Source organism: Lepidochelys kempii, chromosome 4 (assembly GCF_965140285.1).
Source record: "Lepidochelys kempii isolate rLepKem1 chromosome 4, rLepKem1.hap1, whole genome shotgun sequence".
In the NCBI taxonomy this organism is placed as follows: domain Eukaryota; kingdom Metazoa; phylum Chordata; order Testudines; family Cheloniidae; genus Lepidochelys; species Lepidochelys kempii.
In genome coordinates this window covers 132,104,652-132,127,105 of record NC_136383.1, presented here as the reverse complement: position 1 = coordinate 132,127,105, position 22,454 = coordinate 132,104,652, and the positions used below count along the sequence as shown (strand labels likewise).

The following is a 22,454-nucleotide window of genomic DNA, read 5'->3' as shown; positions in this document are numbered from 1 at the left end:
CAGGCCCGTAGGCTCAGCACACAGCCCCCTGAACAGACCACACAATAAATTTCTATCAAGCAGGCACACAGCAAGCAAGCAAGCACACGAAAACAAACCACTAACAGACAACAAACTCACCACAAGGTTCACTCCTCCTTCACATGGAGAACTCCCTCGCAAAACTCCCATTTGCTAGCCCCTGAAAGCAAATTCTGGTTTCATCATTGTACACTTAAGCCAAATGGAATGGAGGTTCCATGTGGGTAACAGATGGTGATAAAGGGTAAAGAAGCATGAAAATACCAGAGCAAAGGAAGGTTCTCAGGAGTGTCTATATTAGATCTTGTGGACTTCTGGTTTCCCCCTGTATATGGTGCATATACTTGTTTTGTACTTTGATTGTGTCTTTGGGTGGATGTCATGTCATGTCATGATCTGTTGATGAGGGCCATCCCCATTGTAGGCATTCATCACTTCTGTGTCTGACTAATCCTCACTGGGCACTGTTTACTTTTGCCAGTTATCTCCAGTGAGTTTGATTCCTCAAATTTGATCTCTAATACACACACTATTAGCAGTTAATTCTGTCTCAGAAAGCATTAACTTCTGGAGTTTGATCATTCTGGTCCATGGTGTTTTATCCATAGAGTACAATCATGTATACTGCCTGTCCCCCTGTCCATTTACTCTCCCCCCGGTTGCCTCATGTTTAGGAACATATGAGCAATATCTTCTTTCACCTCATCTCTGGTAGTACTAGGCCCTGTACCACATTTCTGTCAGTAGCACTAGTTTTCCAGCCTCATTGGTACTTTGATTTGGATCTTTCTGTACTGTGAATCTTATGGAATTACTTAGCCCATTGACATAAATTCATGTAGTAAAAAGGTATGCAGCTTATTAGGTTATCATTCTGTAATTACAGATGTATGTATGTATGTATGAATGTAGTTAATTACAAACAAGATATTATCTAGATATATGAACTGATGGTATGATCCTTTGCTGTAGTTGTTTATATGGAAAGCAAAAATGTCTCACATTAAGGTTTAAGGTCATGGCAGTGAGCAGCTGATTATGCTAATGTGAAGTAATGGTGCCCAATACAGTATGACATTTACATGAAGTTGAGGTAAACATTTGACATTCAGTGGCCTCTTTAGCATTGGGATTGAAAACCTTTTAGCAGCAGCCACAAATTTATGTTTGCTGTTGGAAAATTGCTTTGGGAAATGATCTGGATCAGAGAAGTAAATTTTCTGTCAAGATAAACTTTAGTAGTGAGCCAAGTTTAGTTTAAAAAATCCCTAGATGTTTTATCTCATTTTTATTAACATTCTTTAATATTTACCACACTCTCTCTTAGCCAGCCAAACTGTCAGTAGAAGCATTGAACTAGAGACACAGATTCAGGTTTACTCCAGAGAGCTCACTTTAGCTCTAGTCTTGCAAACACGAGCCATTGATAGCAGACGTGCTTCAAAGAGCTGGCAGTTGCTAAAAGAATAAAAACCCCTAGAATTCAATAGCTGTGAACTATTCTTGCAGTTTAGTTCTGGATTTTCAGATTTGATTTGATTTGATTTTTCTTTTGATTCAGATTCTTTTTCAGCGGATGTACGAATTCTGGGAGTGGAAAGACAGGGATAAGAGGAAACTGAAAAAGAAGGAGAATAAAAATGGAGCAGACTTAATACAAACAGGAAAGAAAATCTGTGTTTAAAGGATCTTCATAAAACAGTTGCCAGTTTGAGTCCCACATCTATAACGAAGCTGTTTCCCTGCACCTTTTACTACCCATTCGAACACAGAGGTGTGCTGTTCAGTTGAGTCTTGGGTAACTTGAGTCTTGAGTCAGGCTGCAGTGAATACCTGAATTGGGTAATTTCCTTTTCTATCAGTTAAATACACACATGCATATTTCTTATCGCGGATTTTATTGACAAAACAATTTGAAGTCTTCTGTCATTAAACTCTGCTGCTACAGATTGCTGTTAGTAGGAAAGGGAACAGCATGTCTTCAGAGGAACACAGAGGAAAGTCTGCTGAGGCTATGTGCTTAGTCACTAATCATATAAGCCAATCATAATTTTAAATCATCTTCATTAAGTATGAGGACTAGCTGGTCCAGTGGATTTGACGCAAACCTGTCACATTTGGAGTCTTGTATTTAGCTCTTGATAATGTCACAAATGGAAATGAATTGGTCATAATCCCATGCTGTCCACAGTAACAAACACCTAGCTGGGCATTACTAGCTGTGCCTGCTGCGGATTTGAACAGTGCAGGAGAATTGGTGTGGATCAGGACGGAGGTGTATTAGTAGAGCTGTGTGTGATGTTTGCCTAGCACCTGCTCATTCTGTTTATATTTGGCTACTGCTAATAGTTCTTCGCTCCCAGGAGCGCTGAATTTTACACATTGCTTTTGTAAAGTACATTTCTTTTCTTCTCCCTTCATGTAAATAGTTGGCACATTTCTGAACTCAGAATCCATTTCATTTTGGTCGGCTACATTTAATTATTTCCCACAGCTTCTTCGTCCTTTTTCCTGGCCTTGAAAGTAGAGTGTTAGGGATGACTGATACTAGAGAACAAGAACAATTCGTCTAAATCCTAAACAATTGTGTCTGAGTAGCAGCAAGTGACATTTTATTAATAACGATAATAATAATATTAATTAATAATCATGATAAAATGTCTGTCTGGAAGAGAAATACAGATTTCACTGCAAATATGTTCACTATAAACCCGACATATTGCAATAAAATTATAGTGCTCCTCGGCATTCAGCTGGGTTCTTCACAGTCACCCACCCAATTACAAATTTCTGTCTTGCCAGCTAGATTGTTGCTTTGTTTCATTAATTTAGTGTAGTCAGGCCTTTTTTTTTTTTTTTTAAGACAACTTCTGAGGCAGACTGCATTCAACCCTGTTCTTTCAGCAAGTTTCTCTGCTGTAACAAAGGATGTGAGGAATTCTTTGCATGGTTTTGATTGTTTGATTTTTACTTAATAAATACTCTGGTTATTTCTAATAAGTGAATGGGTTTGGTATGTGTCAGTATTCATCTGAAATGTTAACCTTAGGTCTCTGGCGTTTTTTCCAGCCCACCAGACAAATTCAGGCTTTGAGGATAAGTATATGTGTCCTCAAGTAACCGGACATTCAACTTATTAACACTGGACTGATCCTGAAAAGCAACCTTGTGGCATACTGATAAATTGTGCATGGGAAAAATGCCTGATATGTGTTTGTTGTAATACCTGTGACTACAAAACCTGAGTGTGAGAGAGATTGAGTCCGGGTATGGTTAATAAGAGAATCAGTTGAGCACAAGCTCAGCTCTGAATATGGGCACTTTTTGTTAGGAAAGCAAACTGCTTTTGGTATAAATATCTAGTTTTCTAGAAAGTCCATAGTGAGTTGCTACTAATACAACTAGGAAATGCTGTTGAAAAACTGAAAGAGGGACATGATGTTGGAATTCAACTACCAGTGTTCTGGAGAGGGAATAGTACAGTGTTGTTTATATTCGCCTCCCAATGAAAGTGAGTGACTGAGTGAGTGTGTGTGTGTGTTCATGCCTGAGAGTGAGAGAGACAGTATCCTTCTAGAATGTCTTTGGATGGCTCTCCCCCAATTAGAACATGGGAGGTAACACACAGAAAAAGCTAACTTATCTTGCCTGCCTTGTCACCTATCCATCTCTCTTCTTTCTTCATGTTCCTCCATCCTTCCTTTTTGTCTTCCTTATGCTGCAAACCTATATTTTTATTGTGCTCTCCTTTCCACAAGCCCTTCCATCTTTGCTTGCTCATTCTGTAAAGCTATATGTTTCTCTACCCACCTCAGTCTTCGATTTTTTTTTAAATCTTTGCCAGTCCTTTAGGCTTATCATCTTTTTTTTAAAAAAGACCTGGTTTAGTCCTCTTCACTTAAGTCTTTCCTCCTTGTCTTTTGTCTCCTTGTCTTCATTTCCTTCCTCTTTTCTTTAATTTGAATATATTTTAGCAGTAGTAATAAGCTTGCTAATTAAATGCTGCTTCCCATTTGCCTTTCTGAAAGCTGTCTGAAGTAACTGGGCTTTTTATTTAGAATGTTCTTTTGCAACCACAGTAGAACAAGACACAGAAGGAAACAAATTTAGTATATCTGGAAAAAAGCAATTGCTGGGCTTTTTATCAGAGCAGAAGAAAATGATTAAATATAGACATTTGAAGAGTTTCTCAGTACCCTGACCATAAAAACACATTGTGTATGTTAAACTATACAAAATATGTTCAGGTATATGATCTTTCTTTGATATACACAAGCAAGGAGATTAAGAGCTTCATCTAAGGTTTCATCCTTAGCCCACTATAGAATACGTAGAGATTGCTGTGCATATGGCATGTAAGATCATCCACTGGTGTACTTAAGTACCAGCAGTACTTAAGCACAATGAGGAAGCTAAAGGATGGAGTTTACAGCTTTAACTTAGAATTTCTTTGTATTTATAAATTCAGGCCAGATACAGAATATGATACATTACATTGATTTTGTGATTTCAGGTCATTTTTTTTCTGTAGTTCAGAAATTAAAAGAAAAAGCCGGGAAGGGACATAAATCATCCCGCATAAGTATTCAGAGCATACACACTAACCTTTCCTTCAAAACCGTTATTGGGTGCACTGTGACTGTGTATTGATGTTAGTAGCAAAAGATTGTCTATTATGGATCCATAACACTGACTGAGTATTAACAATCCTCATGAAAGATAGTTTCCTTGCCTTGCCTTGTGTGTGAAAATACTGAAAGGAACAGCTTGAGCTAATTGCCTAGTTAAAAAAGGGAGATTGTCTTTCTAGTGGAACATAATAAGGGGATTTATTTAAAATAGTTTTACCCACTAACTTTCCCCTAGAACCTCTTGGGTGAGAAACTGTGTCACATTTCACCCAGAAGCATATTTTTGTAGCCATGCTATAAATGTCTGATAAGGGGATCAGAACAGAAACACTGACATTTCTGTGGATAGTTAGTTGAATTTCAAATCTGAAAAGAATAATCAGCAAGAGCTTTCTCCTATTGCTCCATGTACACTACAAAGGTAGTGATGTTCAAATATACCCATGCAAGCTGCCTGAAACGGGATGGAAATAACTGTATTTTGATTAGTTGGATTGTAACACAATAAATGCTTCCCCTTTGCATTTGGAATATTCATTTATTTCTCACATTAACTTTCAGAAGAGATTTGGGCAGCCTTTAGAGCATCACTGTGGTTTATAGCCATATAGCTTAATTTAAATGACAAGGGGCCACGGTGACTGCTCAGGACTCCCAGGAGATATGTACAGGTATCCTCTGGAGACCTGAAGAAGCAGAAGTTTGTCTTGTCACTCGTCTGTTTAGAAAAAAAGATTGTTTGTGATTATTTGAAAAATATCATCTCTGAAGTTGAATATCTGTTATCTTATGTGTGGAGGGTTCAGCTATCATTCTGCAATGGGAAGCAAGTCATTGGTGGTAACTACTCTCCTTTTAGAGAACTGGTAAGAGGAAGTAATGTGATTAGCCCTCATTGTGAAAAGTATTGCACTTTTAAAAATCAGATTATCTCTCTTAGTTTACTTAAGGTGCCAATGCAAGATGCATGAAGCATAGAGGTGAATAAATCACCAAGGTTGAATTGTTCAAGTCTCACAAAACCTCATTTGAAATTGCTAACACTGATAAACAGAATGAATAATTCTGTAGATGTGTGCAGTGACTTGCATGTAAAACACACCCCACACACATGCTAAAAATATGAGGAAAGCTGGTATGTTTTGCACCAGTCTTGCAGCAGATTTACATGCACCAAGACATCTTCTATGTACATGAACGCTGAGGAAAAATGAAGACACCGGCACTTTTTCTTATAGCAACAGGAGTTACTGAAGAAATAAAGGCAGTTCAATGTTTTTCACATATGTAGAATTTTAACTGTCTTTGGGGTGCTCTTGAAAGCTTTCTGTCAAACCAACTTAAACCAATCAGTTTGCAAAATGACATTAAAGTTACATTTTGATTTGAGGGGTGTATCATAGTGCTTGTAATTAAAGTTAGAGAGCCAAATTCTGCAGACCTGCCTCAGGCAAAACCCCCCTTTGCACTCAGTGGAGCTTTTCATGAGCAAAGACTGGAAAATATGGCTCTAAATTAACATTGTGTAAAGTATTTTGTCTTACAAAACTCAGCAGACACAGAAACAAACAAGGGGATGTCTTGCTGTTGGTTCCATCACTGCTCATCACTGTTCATTTAGGGCCTGATCTTCTTCCAATGAAGTCAATGGGAGTTTTGCCATTGACTTCAGTGGCTGAAGAATTAGACCCTTGCAGATTTGCAGTGGAACATAAAGAGAAATTCACTATTGCTTAAATGGTTAAATACCATTCTAGCTAGAATAGTCTGAGCAAATTTCAAGACAGCAGGGAAATTGTAAGTGGCTTAAAAACAAAAGCATTCATTTTTGAGTTTCAAATTTGCAATAATGAAAAAAATGATCCTCTACTGATGCGGATCATGGCTTTCATTTATGATATTGTAGTTTTACTATATAAAATAATCTGATTACACTACAGCAATACTTCATATTTAATTAATATAAATCAGGGTGAAAGTTGTTAAGCAGACAAAGAGTAAGCTTTGGCTCTTCAAAGGATATGCTCATTTGACATTTAGAAATAATTTATAAAATCTTCCTTTTTATGCAATTAAACATTATTGCCTACTAAGCTTCTCTGCAGAAAAAAACTTGGGTTGCTCCTTTCATGATCTGCATTTTATAAATCTGTGTTAGTGTCATAGGCATTTTTTTAAAAAATTGTACATCTAAGTTAACATTAAAAATGTCAATTTTGTGGCACTTCCTTCCGTTGTTGCTAGCCCTAGCATGAAGAAATAGGTACAAAGTGTATACATTTTACAAACTCCATTATCTGTAACATTTTATTAGAAGGGTATGCTGTGTGAGGAAGGTTTGAAAAGATGCACTGCCTGATGGTATAAAAATGCAACACCCTCGTTTTCATTGACATGAGTGGAGAGCAGTCAGTACATATTGGTTGGTTACATATTGGAGAGAAAAATCCAAAATGCAAAAGGAAAAGCAAGCATTTAAAGAAGGGCAATAAAATGAAACCACTGCATGGCTCTGGATTAACAAAGCACTGTTAATGTAATCACCGATCCCTGTGTCAATACTTAGTGAGGTGGGCTCATATACTTTCTTCCTCTGCAGGTATTTTTAAAAGGAGGGGCTGTTCAGGATGTCTTGTGATTACAGTGACTGACAAGCTATCCCAATCCCAAGACAGTGGTTTACTATAGTAACCATAAGTATGGTCTAATCACTCGATGCTTAATGGGCCTGCAGTGTTACACCCAAGGTTCTACTTTTGAAACACACAGAGCTTTCACCACTGAAAATTGGATTGCTGCCTCCTTAGTCCTTTCATCATTACTCTACATTGCAGAGAGAAATGGTTTCTCTACCTTTAGCATACGGCATAAGAGCATGAAAGGGGGAAATGATAGAAGATTTTAAATAAGCCCTTTAAAATAAGGTGTTTGTTTTTTTTTAAAAAAAGGGAAAGACAAAGTAGCATTTTTTAGGCTGTCTTTTTTTTAATCAGACTTTGCAATGTAATTAATTCAGATACAGAATGTACTGATGGGAAATGCTGCATCTTTGTGGCTCTTAGTACAACTCAGAAGTCAGCTATCTTGAAAAATCTTCAGAAATATTTCTTTGTGACAGGTTAGAACTTTAGCCTTTCCAAGATGACTCAGCTCCTTCTTTTAGTGATATACTGTTACAGGTAGCATATTAACAAAAATATATTTGCTATGCCATGCTTTTTTTTTGTTTTCAATAACATGGTGTATGTGGATGTGTAATAATTACACTGTGAAGCCATCTGCTTAATTTTAATCTTTCAATTTTATGTGGCTTCTTTGCTGATAGATTTTCATTTCAACACTTTATGTGAAGAGAAAAGAGGTTAAACTGTTGTAATTTGCATACAGGTAACAATTCATGTAGTATACACCAGTCTGTAAAAACTGTAAATGCTATTTTTTTTATTTTAAACGTTTTTGTAGTTTACAAAAAAAATCAATCAATAATTGGTACCTTTTTACACTCTCGGATTCCTGAATATTGTCAGATCTTCAAAGGGAATATTATCATATGAAATGTTAGGACTGACTGTCCTGAAGATTTTAAGACACAATAAAGCTAACATATCAAGTCTTTTAGACAGATCCTCTTACAATTTCAGCAAAGAAGTGCATCAGAAATTATCAGAAAAGCACAGTAAACCCCCATCCAACTGTCTGCCCATTGTTATTTGGTTGCACACTGTTTAAATCCCCACAGAAAATCACACCTCACATTCCCTTGCTGGCTGCTGGTGACAGGAACAAGATCCATATTCATTAATGATCACCAGGGCTCCTTCAATGTGGTTGGGTTTGTAATCAACATAATACTCCTGGGCTGACATGGCAGCCATTTGATGCATGGTTTGTTTCTGCTTCTGCTTTCTGCGCTGTGTCACAAAGCACTGTCTGAGTTGCCTTAGGCTGGCTGGAAAACACTTCCAGGAGACATACAACACTAAAACCACTATGAGGAAAGAGAAAATCAGTGCCATTGTCCCTGTCACCACCTTGTGAATTTGAACAGCATTCTCAGTGTTTTCACTGGGGATAGTTACCGTTATGGCATTTGTTGTTCTTTCTCCTTCAGTATCCTGCACATCATATATTATTGTGGCAGGGCTATAAGTGAACATTTGGTCACTGTTGTTTGTTACTGCTGATAGCATGTTAACACTTGTTGGGTCTTCTGCATCTTCGCATAAGTGAAAAGCATACACTGCATCTAAAACATCCTCTCCCTGTGCATATTCAGGGGTGGCACAGAGCAGATTGCTGTCATAGCGACCTTTAAAGTTACTTAGCCAGGAGGCCAAGGCGCAAACGTTACGGCTGCAATCCCAGATGTTTGCAGAAAGGCTGATGCTAGTGAGTGATTTCCAGGAGTTGAGGATTCTAGGATCAATGTAGGTTAGCTGGTTGGAATCCAGCTGCAGTGATTGGAGGTGAGGTACACTTTCGAAAACATGAGGTTCAATGTATTCAATCTCATTGCCAGAGAGATCCATTTTTTCCAATTTCCATATCCAGTCCAAGGAATTGACTACAATAGTGACTTTATTCCTTCGTAGGCAGAGAGAATGCAGTGAAATGAGCCTTGGAAAATGGGCTAAATTCACCTTCACCAAATCATTGTGCTCAAGGTGTAGTTCAGTGAGTTTAAATAAGCCTGCAAAAGAGTTTCGAGCCAGGCTTTTCAACTGATTGTATCCTATGTCTAGAAACTTCAGGCTGCGACAGTCCTGAAAAATTCTCACTGGCACAAACTTGATGGCGTTTGACCGCATGTGCAAAGTTGTTAGTTTTCTCAGCCCATGAAACAGATCTGGTTCCAAAGACTGCAGGTTATTATATGATAAATCCACACTACGCAAGTTTGGCATCGGTCGGAAAGTAGTATTGGGCAGTTGGGTGATTTTGTTGGAACTCAGAGTGAGTTCTTTAACTCTCCGCAATTTTTGAAAGGTATTCCTCTCCACTGAGCAAATGTGATTGTGATCCAGATAGAGCCACGTGAGCTGCATTAACCCTGTGAACTGTCCATCATGTAGCTCTGAAAGGCTGTTGTACCGCAGAGACAAGCCCATCATGCCCGACAGGTTGCGAGGCATCTCTGTAAGATTCAATGACTCACAGTACAAAAGCCTGCCCTCACACCGACATAGCTGTGGACACCCACTATTCACGGCTGGAAGCATTTTTAAAAAGACACCCAGTGTACACAATATCAACCCTGGGGGCTTCCTCAGCAACCAGTTTAAACAGAGACCAATAAGAAGGAAATCCATTAGCAAGAATATTTCCAAATATGCTTGAGAATGTCCATTGAAATCTTTTCAAATTCTACATCATATTTTATTTCAGGGGGGAAAAAAAGACACAGGCAAATATTTCACTTTACAGCATGCAGGAGCTGTGCAGCATTAAAGTTCACAGACATTCACAGGTAAAAAGATGTTGATTTTGTTCATGTTAGATGCTGCAGCAAAGAAAAAAAAAATCTTTCTTCATGAAAGAATTTAATTAAAAAGTGTCTTACCCACCCTTTTCCAGAGAGTGACAACCTCCATTCAGTTGCTTCCTTTGTGTTTGGACTAATTATATGCAGAACTTAAAAAGACCTCTCTGTGCTACAAATTCAGTCCCTTTCAATTTTGTGCAAAGCTGGCAGGCTCACAATGTCTTATTTTGCTTCTGCTCAAAGAGCTAAAGGGATGTCCAGCTAGCTTTTTAGCTGACTTCTAGGACGTGCAAGTTTCAGAACTATGTGCATGAGCTTGATCTTCTCTTTCTCTCTCTCTCTGTCCTTTTCTCTGCAGTTAATACTGTGACGTTGTGAAAAAAACTCCAAACTCTTTACTAACGACTCCACAGGATTTGACAATCTCTTTAATGTCCATCATTTGAAACGACCATTGACCAGCACAACCTTTACTCCACAGAGACAGATTACAATTCACTCACTGACCGGCTAAGGATAGCTTTATTTCCCATTCTTTGTTCGCTTTGCTTGTTAGGTGATGCTTAGAGCAGAGAGAGAGACAGCAAGAATCCCTTCCCTTCAGCTGAGCAGTATGTTGGTAAAGCATGCAGAGGCACCTAGTGCTCACTGAGTGTCGTAAGCTGCTCATGATTGTACGCCTGCACTGTGCATCTCAGACATGGGCAGATTGAAAAGGGGTGGGCATAAAACCAACATTTTAGTGAGCCAGTAAAGTAATATATGTTCTTTGATGAAATGGAAAATACTTTAAGCCTCTCTCTCCATTTCTCAAACACACACACACACACAAATTATCATCAGCAGCCTGGCATTTCTAAGTAGGAAGAACAGAATTAGATTTTTTTTCTTTCTTCCCCCCACCCCTTTTGTTTAAACTCGCCTGGATTCATAAGGCACATAGGGGTGGGTGTTTGTTTCTTGTTCTGAGAATGAGTATAGAAAATGTGATCTTTGGATTTTTTTCTTTTATTTTTTTCAAGACCAACGTTTGAATTTTATAGTCATTTGTTGGGAATATGTTTTTATTCTGATACCCTCTCACCACGGCATGTTTTAGAATTCTGTGCAATCCTTCTCACAGAAAGGCAGTCAGGGCTCTGCAAATTCGAATTTCTGGACTCGTATGTTTTAATTACATTTGGTCTTTTACCATCCTGCATATTTTTAATGTGGTCAGCACATGCTTTTCCTAATGGCGCTTTTTTTTTTTTTTTTTTTGCAGCTTATGCTATGGCACACAGAACTATTATTCATGCAGCATAAAGAATGCTGTGCTTTCTGAATGAGATCAACATGCAGGTTGCCCTTTCAGTGTGTTTGTGGTGGGGAGAGACGGGATTTGGAACCCGATTAGATTATGTTTTCCCAATTGTGCTGCCCTTTGTTCTATGTACCAACAAATCATTGCATACTAATTTTCATTCATCATTATTTATAGAAAAGACCACTGTTGATAAGCTATCTCTGTAATCTTTAGACCGAGAAATATGCAATACTATTGTCAGGGAGATATTGGCCATTCTTTTCTATTATGAAATACCATCAGAAGTGAGACGGCTGACAAATGCTATTGGAACTGACAACTCAGGGTTCAGTATATCCCTTTAAGGAAGTTTGATATGAAAACACATTTCATGCAAAAGAAAGTGCTGTTCTCTTATTTAAGTCACCATTGATGATTAGGTGGGTGTGTAAATTTGGATTAGCTTTGAGTTTGGCTACAATACTGACCAAAACAGTTTTTCAGGTTTTTGACGAATCAATACAAGATCCTGGTTCTGCTAAACGTATTTGATTATGATTGGCTGCTTTGAGCATGTGCTGGTACAGCTCAAGGAACACAGTGATTTGATACTACAGAAGTTCTCTTCCAAGGGAAGTCACAGAAAACGTAATGCCAAAACTATTTTCAGGAATTCAAACATGAATATGTGAGTGAATCATTTCAAACATATTTGTTCAAAACATCCTTCCCAAATGTGTTAAAATCCTTTGATTGCAGTCTCAGAACTGGGAATCAAGAATTATTTATCCTCCTAATTCAATGTATTTATGCCCTTCTACTGTACATATCCATTGTTTTCCAATAAGAGTGGCTGGGCACATACCAAAATCTGAAACTTTTGTAGTATTTAGACTTCTAATCATGGATGGAAAATTGACCGTGTTTCTCCTCCCGCTCGTGTTCCTTATTCACAGCTCAGGAAGTCCTGTAGTGGCAACTACAGCCGGTTCCTGTCCGGTAGTGGCAGTGCATATTGGCTTCTCTTTCCCACTACACAAAAACACTGGGGAAAGTGATGAAAGAACATGGGGAGAGACTAAGGGAAGCTAACAAGGAAAGGGAGGCTGTAAAAATCATGGCCATGCCAGGACATATTCAGGATTCCAGTTCTGAGTATTTGATGAAGTCAGCAGCAGAGACTGAGGCATTGGGATTATATGGAAATTGCACAAACCCCCCAAGGTTTTAGATCTGGAATCCCAGGAGGAGCTCAATACTCTCTGCCCCTGAACAGGTCAGGGGCAACTCTGTAAAGGGAACTTCACAGAATTCTGTTATCCCTTCAAGAGAGGTTGGCAGGCCCTATATTTGTAATGATGATATCTACTACTTAAATGGCATAAAGGAGCCATTGGCAGCTGCAAATCATCAGAAAAGAATTCTTCTGGCATTGGTGAGTACTCTCCAGGGCATTAATTTTCTAAATCTGGCCCCTTCTCCGCTGGTGTAGGAGGAAGACAGATGTGGGTGAAGGTGCTGCACATCTTGCATTGGCACAGGATCTATTAAGGATCCCATGCCAATGGCATAAATTAGATCTTACTTCAGCTGATGTAAGTGGTGTCAAAGTGAAGGCTGGCTCTCAGAATTAGGGGGCCAGAATCAGCTGTGGTGTGCTGAGTCGAGCTCTGTTGTAGGAGAGAATGTGCCCCTATCTAAAAATGCTTTTGTACAAAGAAAGCAGGTCGTTCTAAGAATGGCAGAGCTCAATATGTCTAGCTACAGCCATTGAAGCAGTGGGTTGACTAAATCCAAGAAGTATGGAATATGGGTTCGAACAAAAATAAAATTGGGTGAATGTGTTTTGGTTCTACAATGTCTTTGGTAAACTTGTCTATCATAGAGTGGCTAAACATTTTAAAATGTACCTTTTACTGTAATAAAAACAGAAATCTGCTTTCAACCTAATTTTTCTTCAAATGACTTAATTTCCTCTGTCAAAGCTGTTATCACTGCCAACTTGTTAAGTTTACACATTTTCTACAGTTCAAAACCCTGTGGCACATTTGTATACATTAAAAGACTTAACTTAGTTGTATAAAATGCAGCTATTATAAGTTGTTTTCAGAAGTATAAATTAAGTGTATATGTATTTAAAGGAGACTGATTAAATCAATGCAAAGTAGGTTACAGAAGGTAAATATAAAGCTTTAGAAAAAGTTTAGCTGATTGAATTAGTATTGACTAGATGATCACAGTGGTCCCTTCTAGACTTGAAAAATATGAATCTATGACTTCAGTAGAGTTCCACCGGTGTAAATAAATGCAGAATTTGGCTCATAATCTCTAAGTGTATGTATACTCTTTAGTTTATTAACAATCAAATATGTAAACTCAAAAATGTGCAAGATCCCATTGAGCAGAGTGTAAAATAATCTTGTTTATGCCATAAATGTACTTCTTGCTTTTGGTATTTTCTAAGTTATTTCTATCAGTGTAATAAGGAATGGGAATTTGATTGGTGATTTTAATTTCCCTTTGTGGCTAGGAATGGACAAACTCAAACCTTGATCTTTACACTGTAGTCTTTAATTTTCAAGTGCACTGAACTGTGGCATTGTTATAAACATTTAAAGCAAGAAAAGGAAAGGAAAGGAAAAGAAAAGACATGACTTCAAGGGTAGCAAATTAAATCTGTTATTGCTCTGATATTTACATCTTGGACACTCCTGGCATTTGCCTCACTGCCCCCCCCAAATAGGATTTAGAATATCAGTTAATAAGGAGTGGATGAGCTATATAAAATGGTATTTTTAGTGGGCACACAAACATTGTAATATATAAGTTTTTTTAATCAAAATGACTCTGGCCATTCGAGGTGTTGAAGTAATAAGTAAAAGATAGCTATCTCTGCTGCCTTACTATCAGTACAGAATAGACACATTGGATGTGTTACAATCTTTAAGAAATAGATATTCTCATGTAAATCAGCCTATTTATTTTGACAATGTGATAAATACACTTTTATCTCTTCATGCAGATACTTGGTTGTCATCACCAGCCACAACAGTTACCCATGTGAACCTCTGTAAAGTCAGTCATGGAGGCAATCTACATGCAAAATTGTCAGTGTATCTTTTAAAGAAAATATAACAATTAAGCTGGTTGTAAACAACTCCTAGTTCATGTACGTCTAGACTAGAAGTTTGGTCTTGTTGTAACTCGAGTGAATTGCATTTCAGTTAAATCTAGTTAACACCTTCAGAAATGCTAATCTAGACGCTCTACAAACATCTATTCCAAGACCTTCTAAAGCATTTCTGGAGGTGTTACTTAACTAGAGTTAATTGATTTCCAGTTAACTGGTGTTAAAATGGTACCACACACCACCGTAGACATACCCCACGGGTCACCGTTTCCTCTTATGGTTAGTCATGACTAGGTAACACATTTCAAAATATAACTGTCTTTGTCTATACTGCATACTAAATGGTTTTTAAAACACATTAATTGAAGTGTGTTAATTGACACATCTTGTAACCCAACTCATTTTCCCGGCATAGAGAAAACCTAAGGCTACGTTTCATTGGAAAGAGACACATTTCTACATTGAGATAGCTAATTTGAGATAGTGCTTGCAATGTAAAATCCTAGTTGAGACAAGGCACAGGTAATTTTTACCTTGAAGTAGCAAGTCAAAATCAACTCTTTACACTCTTAAAGCTTAAAGGTAAAAACTACCTGTGCCTTGTCTCAACTAGGATTTTACATTGAGATCGCTGTCTTGATGTAAAAAACTCACCTTTTTTGCAGTGAAGACAAAGTCTCTCTGCCAAAAACCACTACTCAGACTAACAAGGTGCAGGAATTCATAGAAAGAAAGTTCTAAAATAAGTTTTCAGAAGGTTGGGGTGAACAAATTAAAAGCTGTTCCTGGCAGCCTTACCGGGAGTCATTTTACAACTGGATAAACTGTTCCTGGAAAATCTTCACAGTGCATTAGGCACAAATCTGTTCTTCATAGTATTAGGAAATACTTCTCAAGTCACTTCTTTTGCTCTTTTCCAAATATATTTCTCATAAACAACCAGAAAATCAAAACAAAAAAAATCCCACCCTGAGTCGATATTTGTTTTCTCATAATCTTCTTGCGGGAATATAGTACAGTTTCCACTATACCATTGCTGTGGAGTATGCACTGCCCCCATTAGCTAAAGAGTTTGAGACTAAATTAATTTCAAGGCATCCAGTGTTTTGGCACTGAGAACATTAGCACAAATAGGCTAGGTTGGTGCAAGTTTTTTTCTACCTGAGCCAAGGAACAAAAAAGTTCTTGGAATAAAGTCTCTAGTTGTGTTTTCTTCACTCAGAACAGGTAATATTCCGAGTGAGTAAGGCATTACAGTTAAGCAATATGTTTCCAGATAATTTTATTGGAATGTTTTATCGTCTGAAATGTTCTCTGAACTCCTAGAATTCCTACAGTCTCTAAACAATACAGACTGGCCTAGGTAGCCATGGGGATAGATGATGATCAATATCTCACAACCCCTATAGAAAACGTACAAACAGATCTTTGGCAGACTAAATCATGCCCAGATATCTGTGCCTTTTTTCTATATTTTGGTTGTTTAGAAGGGCAATATTTTTATGCTACCATTTTTCTGCTCTGACAATATACAGAGACAGAAAGGAGAAAATTTGCAAAATTACCATTATCAGAATATAGACCTCCTTTTGAAATCATTTTTTGCATGTAATCCATTTCACTGGAAGATTACAGGAAGTTTACATCTTATCATATATAGTAGGAAAATATAAAATACAAAAATATAAATACTGATGATCATATCACATGGGATTAATTCTGATAATGGTGGTAAACCTAGAGAAGCTGAAGTATTGTTATAATTTATATTGCTACAATGTCTAGAAACACCATTCCTGGACCAAGATCCCATAGTGTTGGGCACTGTAAAAACACATAACATAAAGATGGTCACTGTCCTAACAAGTGTACAATCTGACCTTTCTTTAAATTATTGCCAATAATTAATAGGCATTCCTAAGCAATTTAATGTGTATGTGTGTAGCGTTTGGTTGGTTTTTTTATATATATATTTTAAAGAAAGCTATCTTTGTTCATTAACGTCTTCATTTAAAGCCAATTGGAGTCAATGGGAAGCTTTGGATCATGCCTCTTTAAATCTTTTTATGTTTTCACATTCCTATGCTAAGGATCTTACACAACTGACAGCAAAAAAAAACAAACAAAAACAAAAAAAGACATGATAGAATGAAAGCTTATTACTGATCACTTGTTGTCTTAAAACAAATGATTTGAAACTTACAGTGAATTCTATAAACAGATGCAGAGTCACTTGAGAAGTTGACCTTGGTCTCAGGGGCATCTAATTTACTTAGCTTTCTTAACTAGTGAGTGTTTGTACTCACTGATGCAATTCTGAGTCTTTAATTTTGGAAATCTCTGCTATAGGATGAATACCATAGAGTTTATTAGGACCCATTCCATATTTTGTGCAAAATTAGTGTAAGGCTTAATAGTAAAACTGCATTGTCCTCTCTAAAGGCACATAGGGCCTTTTGTGTCTGTTAAGAATACTGGAGAACCATTTTTAAAGAACACTTGGCTCACTTTGTACTCTTTTTGTAGTGCAAATACTTATAATCTGACAAGAGAGTGCTTGATTTCTTTTTCAGATTTGGTATGGAGCCAAGCTTTTATTAGTTAGAGCTTCTAAATCAAAATCAGTGGTCAGTATCTGTGAAATGCCCAATAGCTCAAAATGTATTGTAGATCTTTTAACATTATCTACAGATTTTTGTCTATAAACAAAGTGTTCACATGTATAAATCCATTCTGCGTGTTATATATGACTTTGACTCCAGACTGTGGAAAAATAATAACAATTTTTCATGATTACATCAGTGAAGTTCCAAATAATGCGATCCTATGACAATGGTAAATCCAAGGGAAATAATTGGTGTAAAACTAAAAACACTTGATATGTGCCCCTTTTTGAGTTTGCAGTGTATCTCTGCCACTCCAGACCTAGTGACTGGGGATCCACCTCCCGCTGCACATTGCCCCAAGCAGCTCCTCTTCTCTTAGCCACCTGGCCTCAGGTCAGTGGGGGAAGAGAAACAACTCCCAGGAGTTTCCCAGCATGATACTTCAGCAGCCCAGTACCCTGCTCATATCATAGTCTGCTTAATTGCTAGTTCATGAGAGATTCTTCAGATTGGCTACAAACTCCACCCTCCTTCCAAGGCCCTAAAATGGGATCCATCTTGGGAATAGGAAGATAGGGGACAAAAAGTGATTAAGGAAACCAATTTGCCATTAGGAATATGCCATCTGAGGACAAAAATGTAGCTAGAATGGAAGATGGGCATAGTTTATATACTTATATATAATAACTAACAATGGCTGAGTGGAGGAGCATTTGAGGATAGTTTTCAAAAAATATATAAAAGTCATCATGCATCCCCCTATCATCATCCTGCTCATTCTTCGTGTATGTTGTATGCCTGTCCTCCCCCTCTTCATCTGTCTTGTCTTTTTTTAGATTTTAGTCACTTTAGGACATGTACTGTTTCCTTTGTTTCTGTTTTGACACACTGCCTCGCATAATTGGACCCCAGTTCCAACTGAGGTCTTTGTGCTATGGTTCAATACAAATAATAATAATAATGCACAAAACTGGGATGCTTTCATGCACACATTTTTGGAGCCAGCATAAAGTTATTTGAAGATGCCCATGACGTGTTTCATGCCGTATGGAAAGATTTGTCACATGGTATTTCTTCAGATTGCTATTTTAGCTGAGCCTAAACTGTGTGCTGAGGTAGATCAGCTGAAGCCATGTTCACTTGTTCTCACAGGCTTATTGAGCATTGGAGGAGATATGCTGCCAAAACATGTTAAAGGTGTCATCTTCCAAAAATACCAAATAAGAGTTAGAAGGCCATTTCTGCCCCCAAGAAAATAACTCCAGGAATGGTAATTAGGGTTTGTCAAATGAAAGATCAGTAACAGGGTGTGTTGTAAAAAGGCTGGTTTACAATATAATTTTATATGTAGCTTTGGGAGTTATTACTGGGATTACATTTTTATTTTGTTGTTGCTTGTTGTTGTTATTACCCTTTAACCTTGAAGAAGGACAATAATTATTTGAAGGGTAAAGGACAACACTGTGTCAGTATGGGAGTCCATACAGCAGGGGAAATTTAGAAGGTGCGCAGTTTCCATATTCTTGTAGGTTTGAGTCCAAATACAAACCATCTCAACTTGCCCTATGTCTAGCTTGTATGTGGCTAAGGAAGAATTGGAATTAGTGTGCACATTTTTCATTCTGGGTTCTCATTACTTTTATTTGAGGTATTAATTGTCTGGTCTGTTGCTGATATTTGCTTTTGCTTCTGAAGTATCAGTGAAAGTACTTCATTTTGGAGGTGGCCAATTTATATGATGACGTTCCTGTATAATCATATTTTATTACATGTTCATCTGCTACAAGTGAATCCTGTGATTGTCAGTGTGCTGGTCACAGCCTACTGAGGTCAGATCCTTTGAGTACAAATTAAAAATTAGGAGAGGGAATGCTAGTTAGGAACCAGAGTGGGATTCTATCGAATTCAGCTCTGCCACTATTGCTTCTCAAGTGCAGCCTCTGTAGTGGTGACCTCCTCTTTTGTTGGAACATGAGAATGGGCTGCTGGGCCGACTACAGACCTTTCTGGGTATTCATACGTCTTTGGTTTCTACTCACCAGAACAGAAAGATGGACAAGTAACCTTTCCACTATTTGTGCATTTAGCATAATATCACAAATCCTGTTCCATATTCAAAGTGGAGTATCTGAAAACCTTGGACAATCTCTTCCTCCTCTATTCTCCCATCAGTTACATCCACAACCTCTTCCCCTCCTCTGTCACAAAAATAAAGGGTGATCACAGGATATTGTTATCCTGCGTAAGAGATATTGAAGAGGTGAAAGGAAATATTCTGTCACAATTTAAATCCTCCCTCAAGATCTGTAACCAGAAGATAGTGATGGGCATCTGATTATGTGCCATCGGAGGGCGCTTGTGGAGTAAGACAAGGTTTAATCATCTCTCCTAGCCTTTTCCTTATCTTCATGCAGCCACTGGAAGAATTTCTGAGACTCCATGGACTCAAATGGCAGAAGTATCTAGTATGCACCTCTATTTAACCTTCACATCATACTTTAACAGCAGTCCCATTGGCCAATACCTGCAAATAGATGATGAGCTGGCTGAAGATGAACCCAAGCAGACAGAAGTCAGGCTAGAAGGCAGCAGGAATCACTTTGACGAACATGGTGCCAGTATGTTATCACCTCCAATGAAGGACACTTATCCCAAATCACCAGGGTAGTTGCTGTCTAGGTGTCTTCCTAGATGCCTTCCTGAAACTGGTTTCTCACATAACGTCAGCCACAAAAAGCATGTTTCATGAACTGCAGTTATCAAGGAGACTCTGCCTATTGCTTTCCAGTGGTGACCTGGCATTGACATTTTCAAATGTCTTTTGAAAAATTACAATGGATTATACCTCGTCCAGACAACATCAGCCTGATGAAAGCTGAAACTGATGTAAAAATCCTTCCCCAAACAGCTCTAAGAGAAACTCTACAAACTTATCCCCGTGAACCTGTCCCCAGGGATCTTCTGAATGCTTCCCAAGATACACAAACAAGGGAACCCAGGCAGATTCAGCCTCCTCAGCAACATGGGTACCAAAACCCCATCACCCATTATGCTGCTTGCTCCACTAACTCCTTATTGAACATCAGGTCAAGTTTCAGCTTTCACAGTAACATTTTCAAAAGTGTGTTAGGCTCCTAAATAATTTTTGAAAATGGGATTTAGGCTTCTGAAGTGCTTAAATCCAATTGACTTTCAATAGAACTCAGGTACCTTAGTTACTTTGGAAAATGTTATCCTTTGTCCTCATTTTAAAGGACTCCTTGGGTGGGTTTTTTAAAACTTCTGTGTGATTCAATGAAAAATAATAAATAGTTCTAAAATTTCACCAAAAATGAATTTTTGTAAGGACATAACCACTTGGATGAGAATGGAGAAATTTTTCATACAAAAATAAAAATCACACTTTATTTTCAGATTGCTCTAGTAAATAGGCATATTCTGGCAAAATTTACCACTCGCAGATTGACTAAGTCTTCACTCATCTAGTCAAAACCTGTTAGGACAATTATTAAATTACTCTGTCTCCACATATCCCAGATTTCTATTTTTACAGAAATATCATGTATATATATCCAGAAAAGTAAAAAAAAGTTATTAGATTTATAAAATCCCAAAATCCAAAACCTACCATCTTTCACTCAGTCCTTACTCTGACAAAACTGCCAGTGATGTCAATTGTCGGGTTGGTTCCAAACTTGGTGGATGAAAGAAATTGATGGTATCCCTTTAAAAAACCCTGTTGTTTATTGATCAGCTTTTGCCATTTTGCCTACAGACTGGGGTAAAAAATAAATTGGTTACTTTTAGGCTCTGTTGGAGAAATACATCATTTTTCATCATGTTTGATGACTTGCTTACAGTACTTGCTTTTCCTAAAGCTGCAATTAAAGGTCGCCTCCCAGTCAAAGGAAAAATGTGATAAAAATGTGACTTGGAACTGTTCAGAACATTTTCTATGGCCCTTTGGGATTAATTCCAGCGATTATACAATTTGACGTTTTACAGAGAAATAATCCTTTGTGTATGAGTTCCATTAATCATAATCACAAAGATCACGTCAGAGACTTCAGTCCAGTCACTTAATATAAAGGATTTAATAACAGACTAATGAATATGTTCACTAAATGTTAAAGAAAAATTAACTTGTTAAAAGAATGCCAAGAAATGCAAATGTCTTACAGCCATGTTCTTTTTCTTGTAAGGATCGATGCAGTGTGTCAGCACCCTTGCTGACTCTTAGTGTCTGTTCCTTTGAATACATTGAATTGCTAGGTTGTAGCTGTACCGGACATCATGCCCCCTACTAGTTTGGTGTAATTTCCCCTGCAGCTTTTGTGCCTCTTTTAGATATGCTAACCAGAAATTCAGAGACAGCCAGCGTGTCAACTGAAGCACTTGTTCTACACTTCTTGCTTTCCTTACTGAACTGGTGATTACAGGTGTTCTGATCTATGTGGGAAAGATCTGTTTTGTCTCGGGAATGATTTGGTATATTAAGTGGTTTCTGGAAGTGTTTTTATTGAAGAGCTTTTGTGTGTTCTGCTATCTGTTAGAGGAGGCATCTGAGAAACATCATTTCTGCTATAGATCTTATTTGAATAAAAAAGTGAACAGCTTTTTTTGCATATGATTACAATTGCACAGATGAATACTGAGTAACTGTGATTAATAGTAACACAAATGTAAAAAAATTGCTGTTTTGTCTTTAGATGTTTCATTAGCTAAGGATATTTCCTAAAGGTCTCTTATTGTAGGTCAAAGCATAATGGTGAAAAACCACAACAAAATATAACAACGATTAGGTATTCATATTTGAAGAGTGGATCACTGCTTTCAGCTTCTGGTATTGTTTTATGTTTGTGAAGCTTGAATAGGGGAATAGACATGTGCTGCTATGAAGTACTAAGAATAATCTTTTATAAGATATGGATAAAAAAGTTAAGCAAATATGATGGTTTTAGTACAGCATCCTCATGTATTTTTTGAATTGCTGAAAAATTGTCATTGAAGAATAATATCCCTTTATTATTATTATTTTTTTATAATTGTGTGGCAACACTTGGACTTATTTTGACTAATTATTTCATGATAGGATTTTTGTACATGTCAGTTGTCATTCTTTGTACACTCCAGTAGATGGCAACTCCAGTCTTCTTGTCATTTAATCTCTACTCAAACTAGAAATATTTTGTTCTTTCCTCTCTACCCACCACATCTCAACTATATAAGGCTATTGGTTACATAGAAACGTGCTTCAATTCCATTTTTATTGGAATCACCAAGTACTATCTGCTTTTAG

General features: G+C 37.5%; 2 protein-coding genes across 11 annotated transcripts in view; one reads left to right on the top strand and one right to left on the bottom strand.

Annotated features, from left to right (window-relative positions):
* The window catches only part of CTNNA2 (catenin alpha 2), a 783,540-nt gene that overhangs the window by 556,994 nt on the left and 204,092 nt on the right, over positions 1 to 22,454 (top strand). The gene's annotated exons all lie outside the window — the stretch shown is intronic.
* On the bottom strand, positions 7,618 to 10,772 carry LRRTM1 (leucine rich repeat transmembrane neuronal 1). Its single transcript, XM_073340155.1, has one exon. The coding sequence runs from the start codon at positions 9,959 to 9,961 to the stop codon at positions 8,396 to 8,398; it is 1,566 nt and encodes a 521-aa protein (XP_073196256.1). The 5' UTR covers positions 9,962 to 10,772; the 3' UTR covers positions 7,618 to 8,395.

Bases quoted from the DNA above. Each gene is read 5' to 3' on its own strand.
- LRRTM1 (XM_073340155.1), bottom strand. From the start codon at position 9,961: ATGGATTTCCTTCTTATTGGTCTCTGTTTAAACTGGTTGCTGAGGAAG.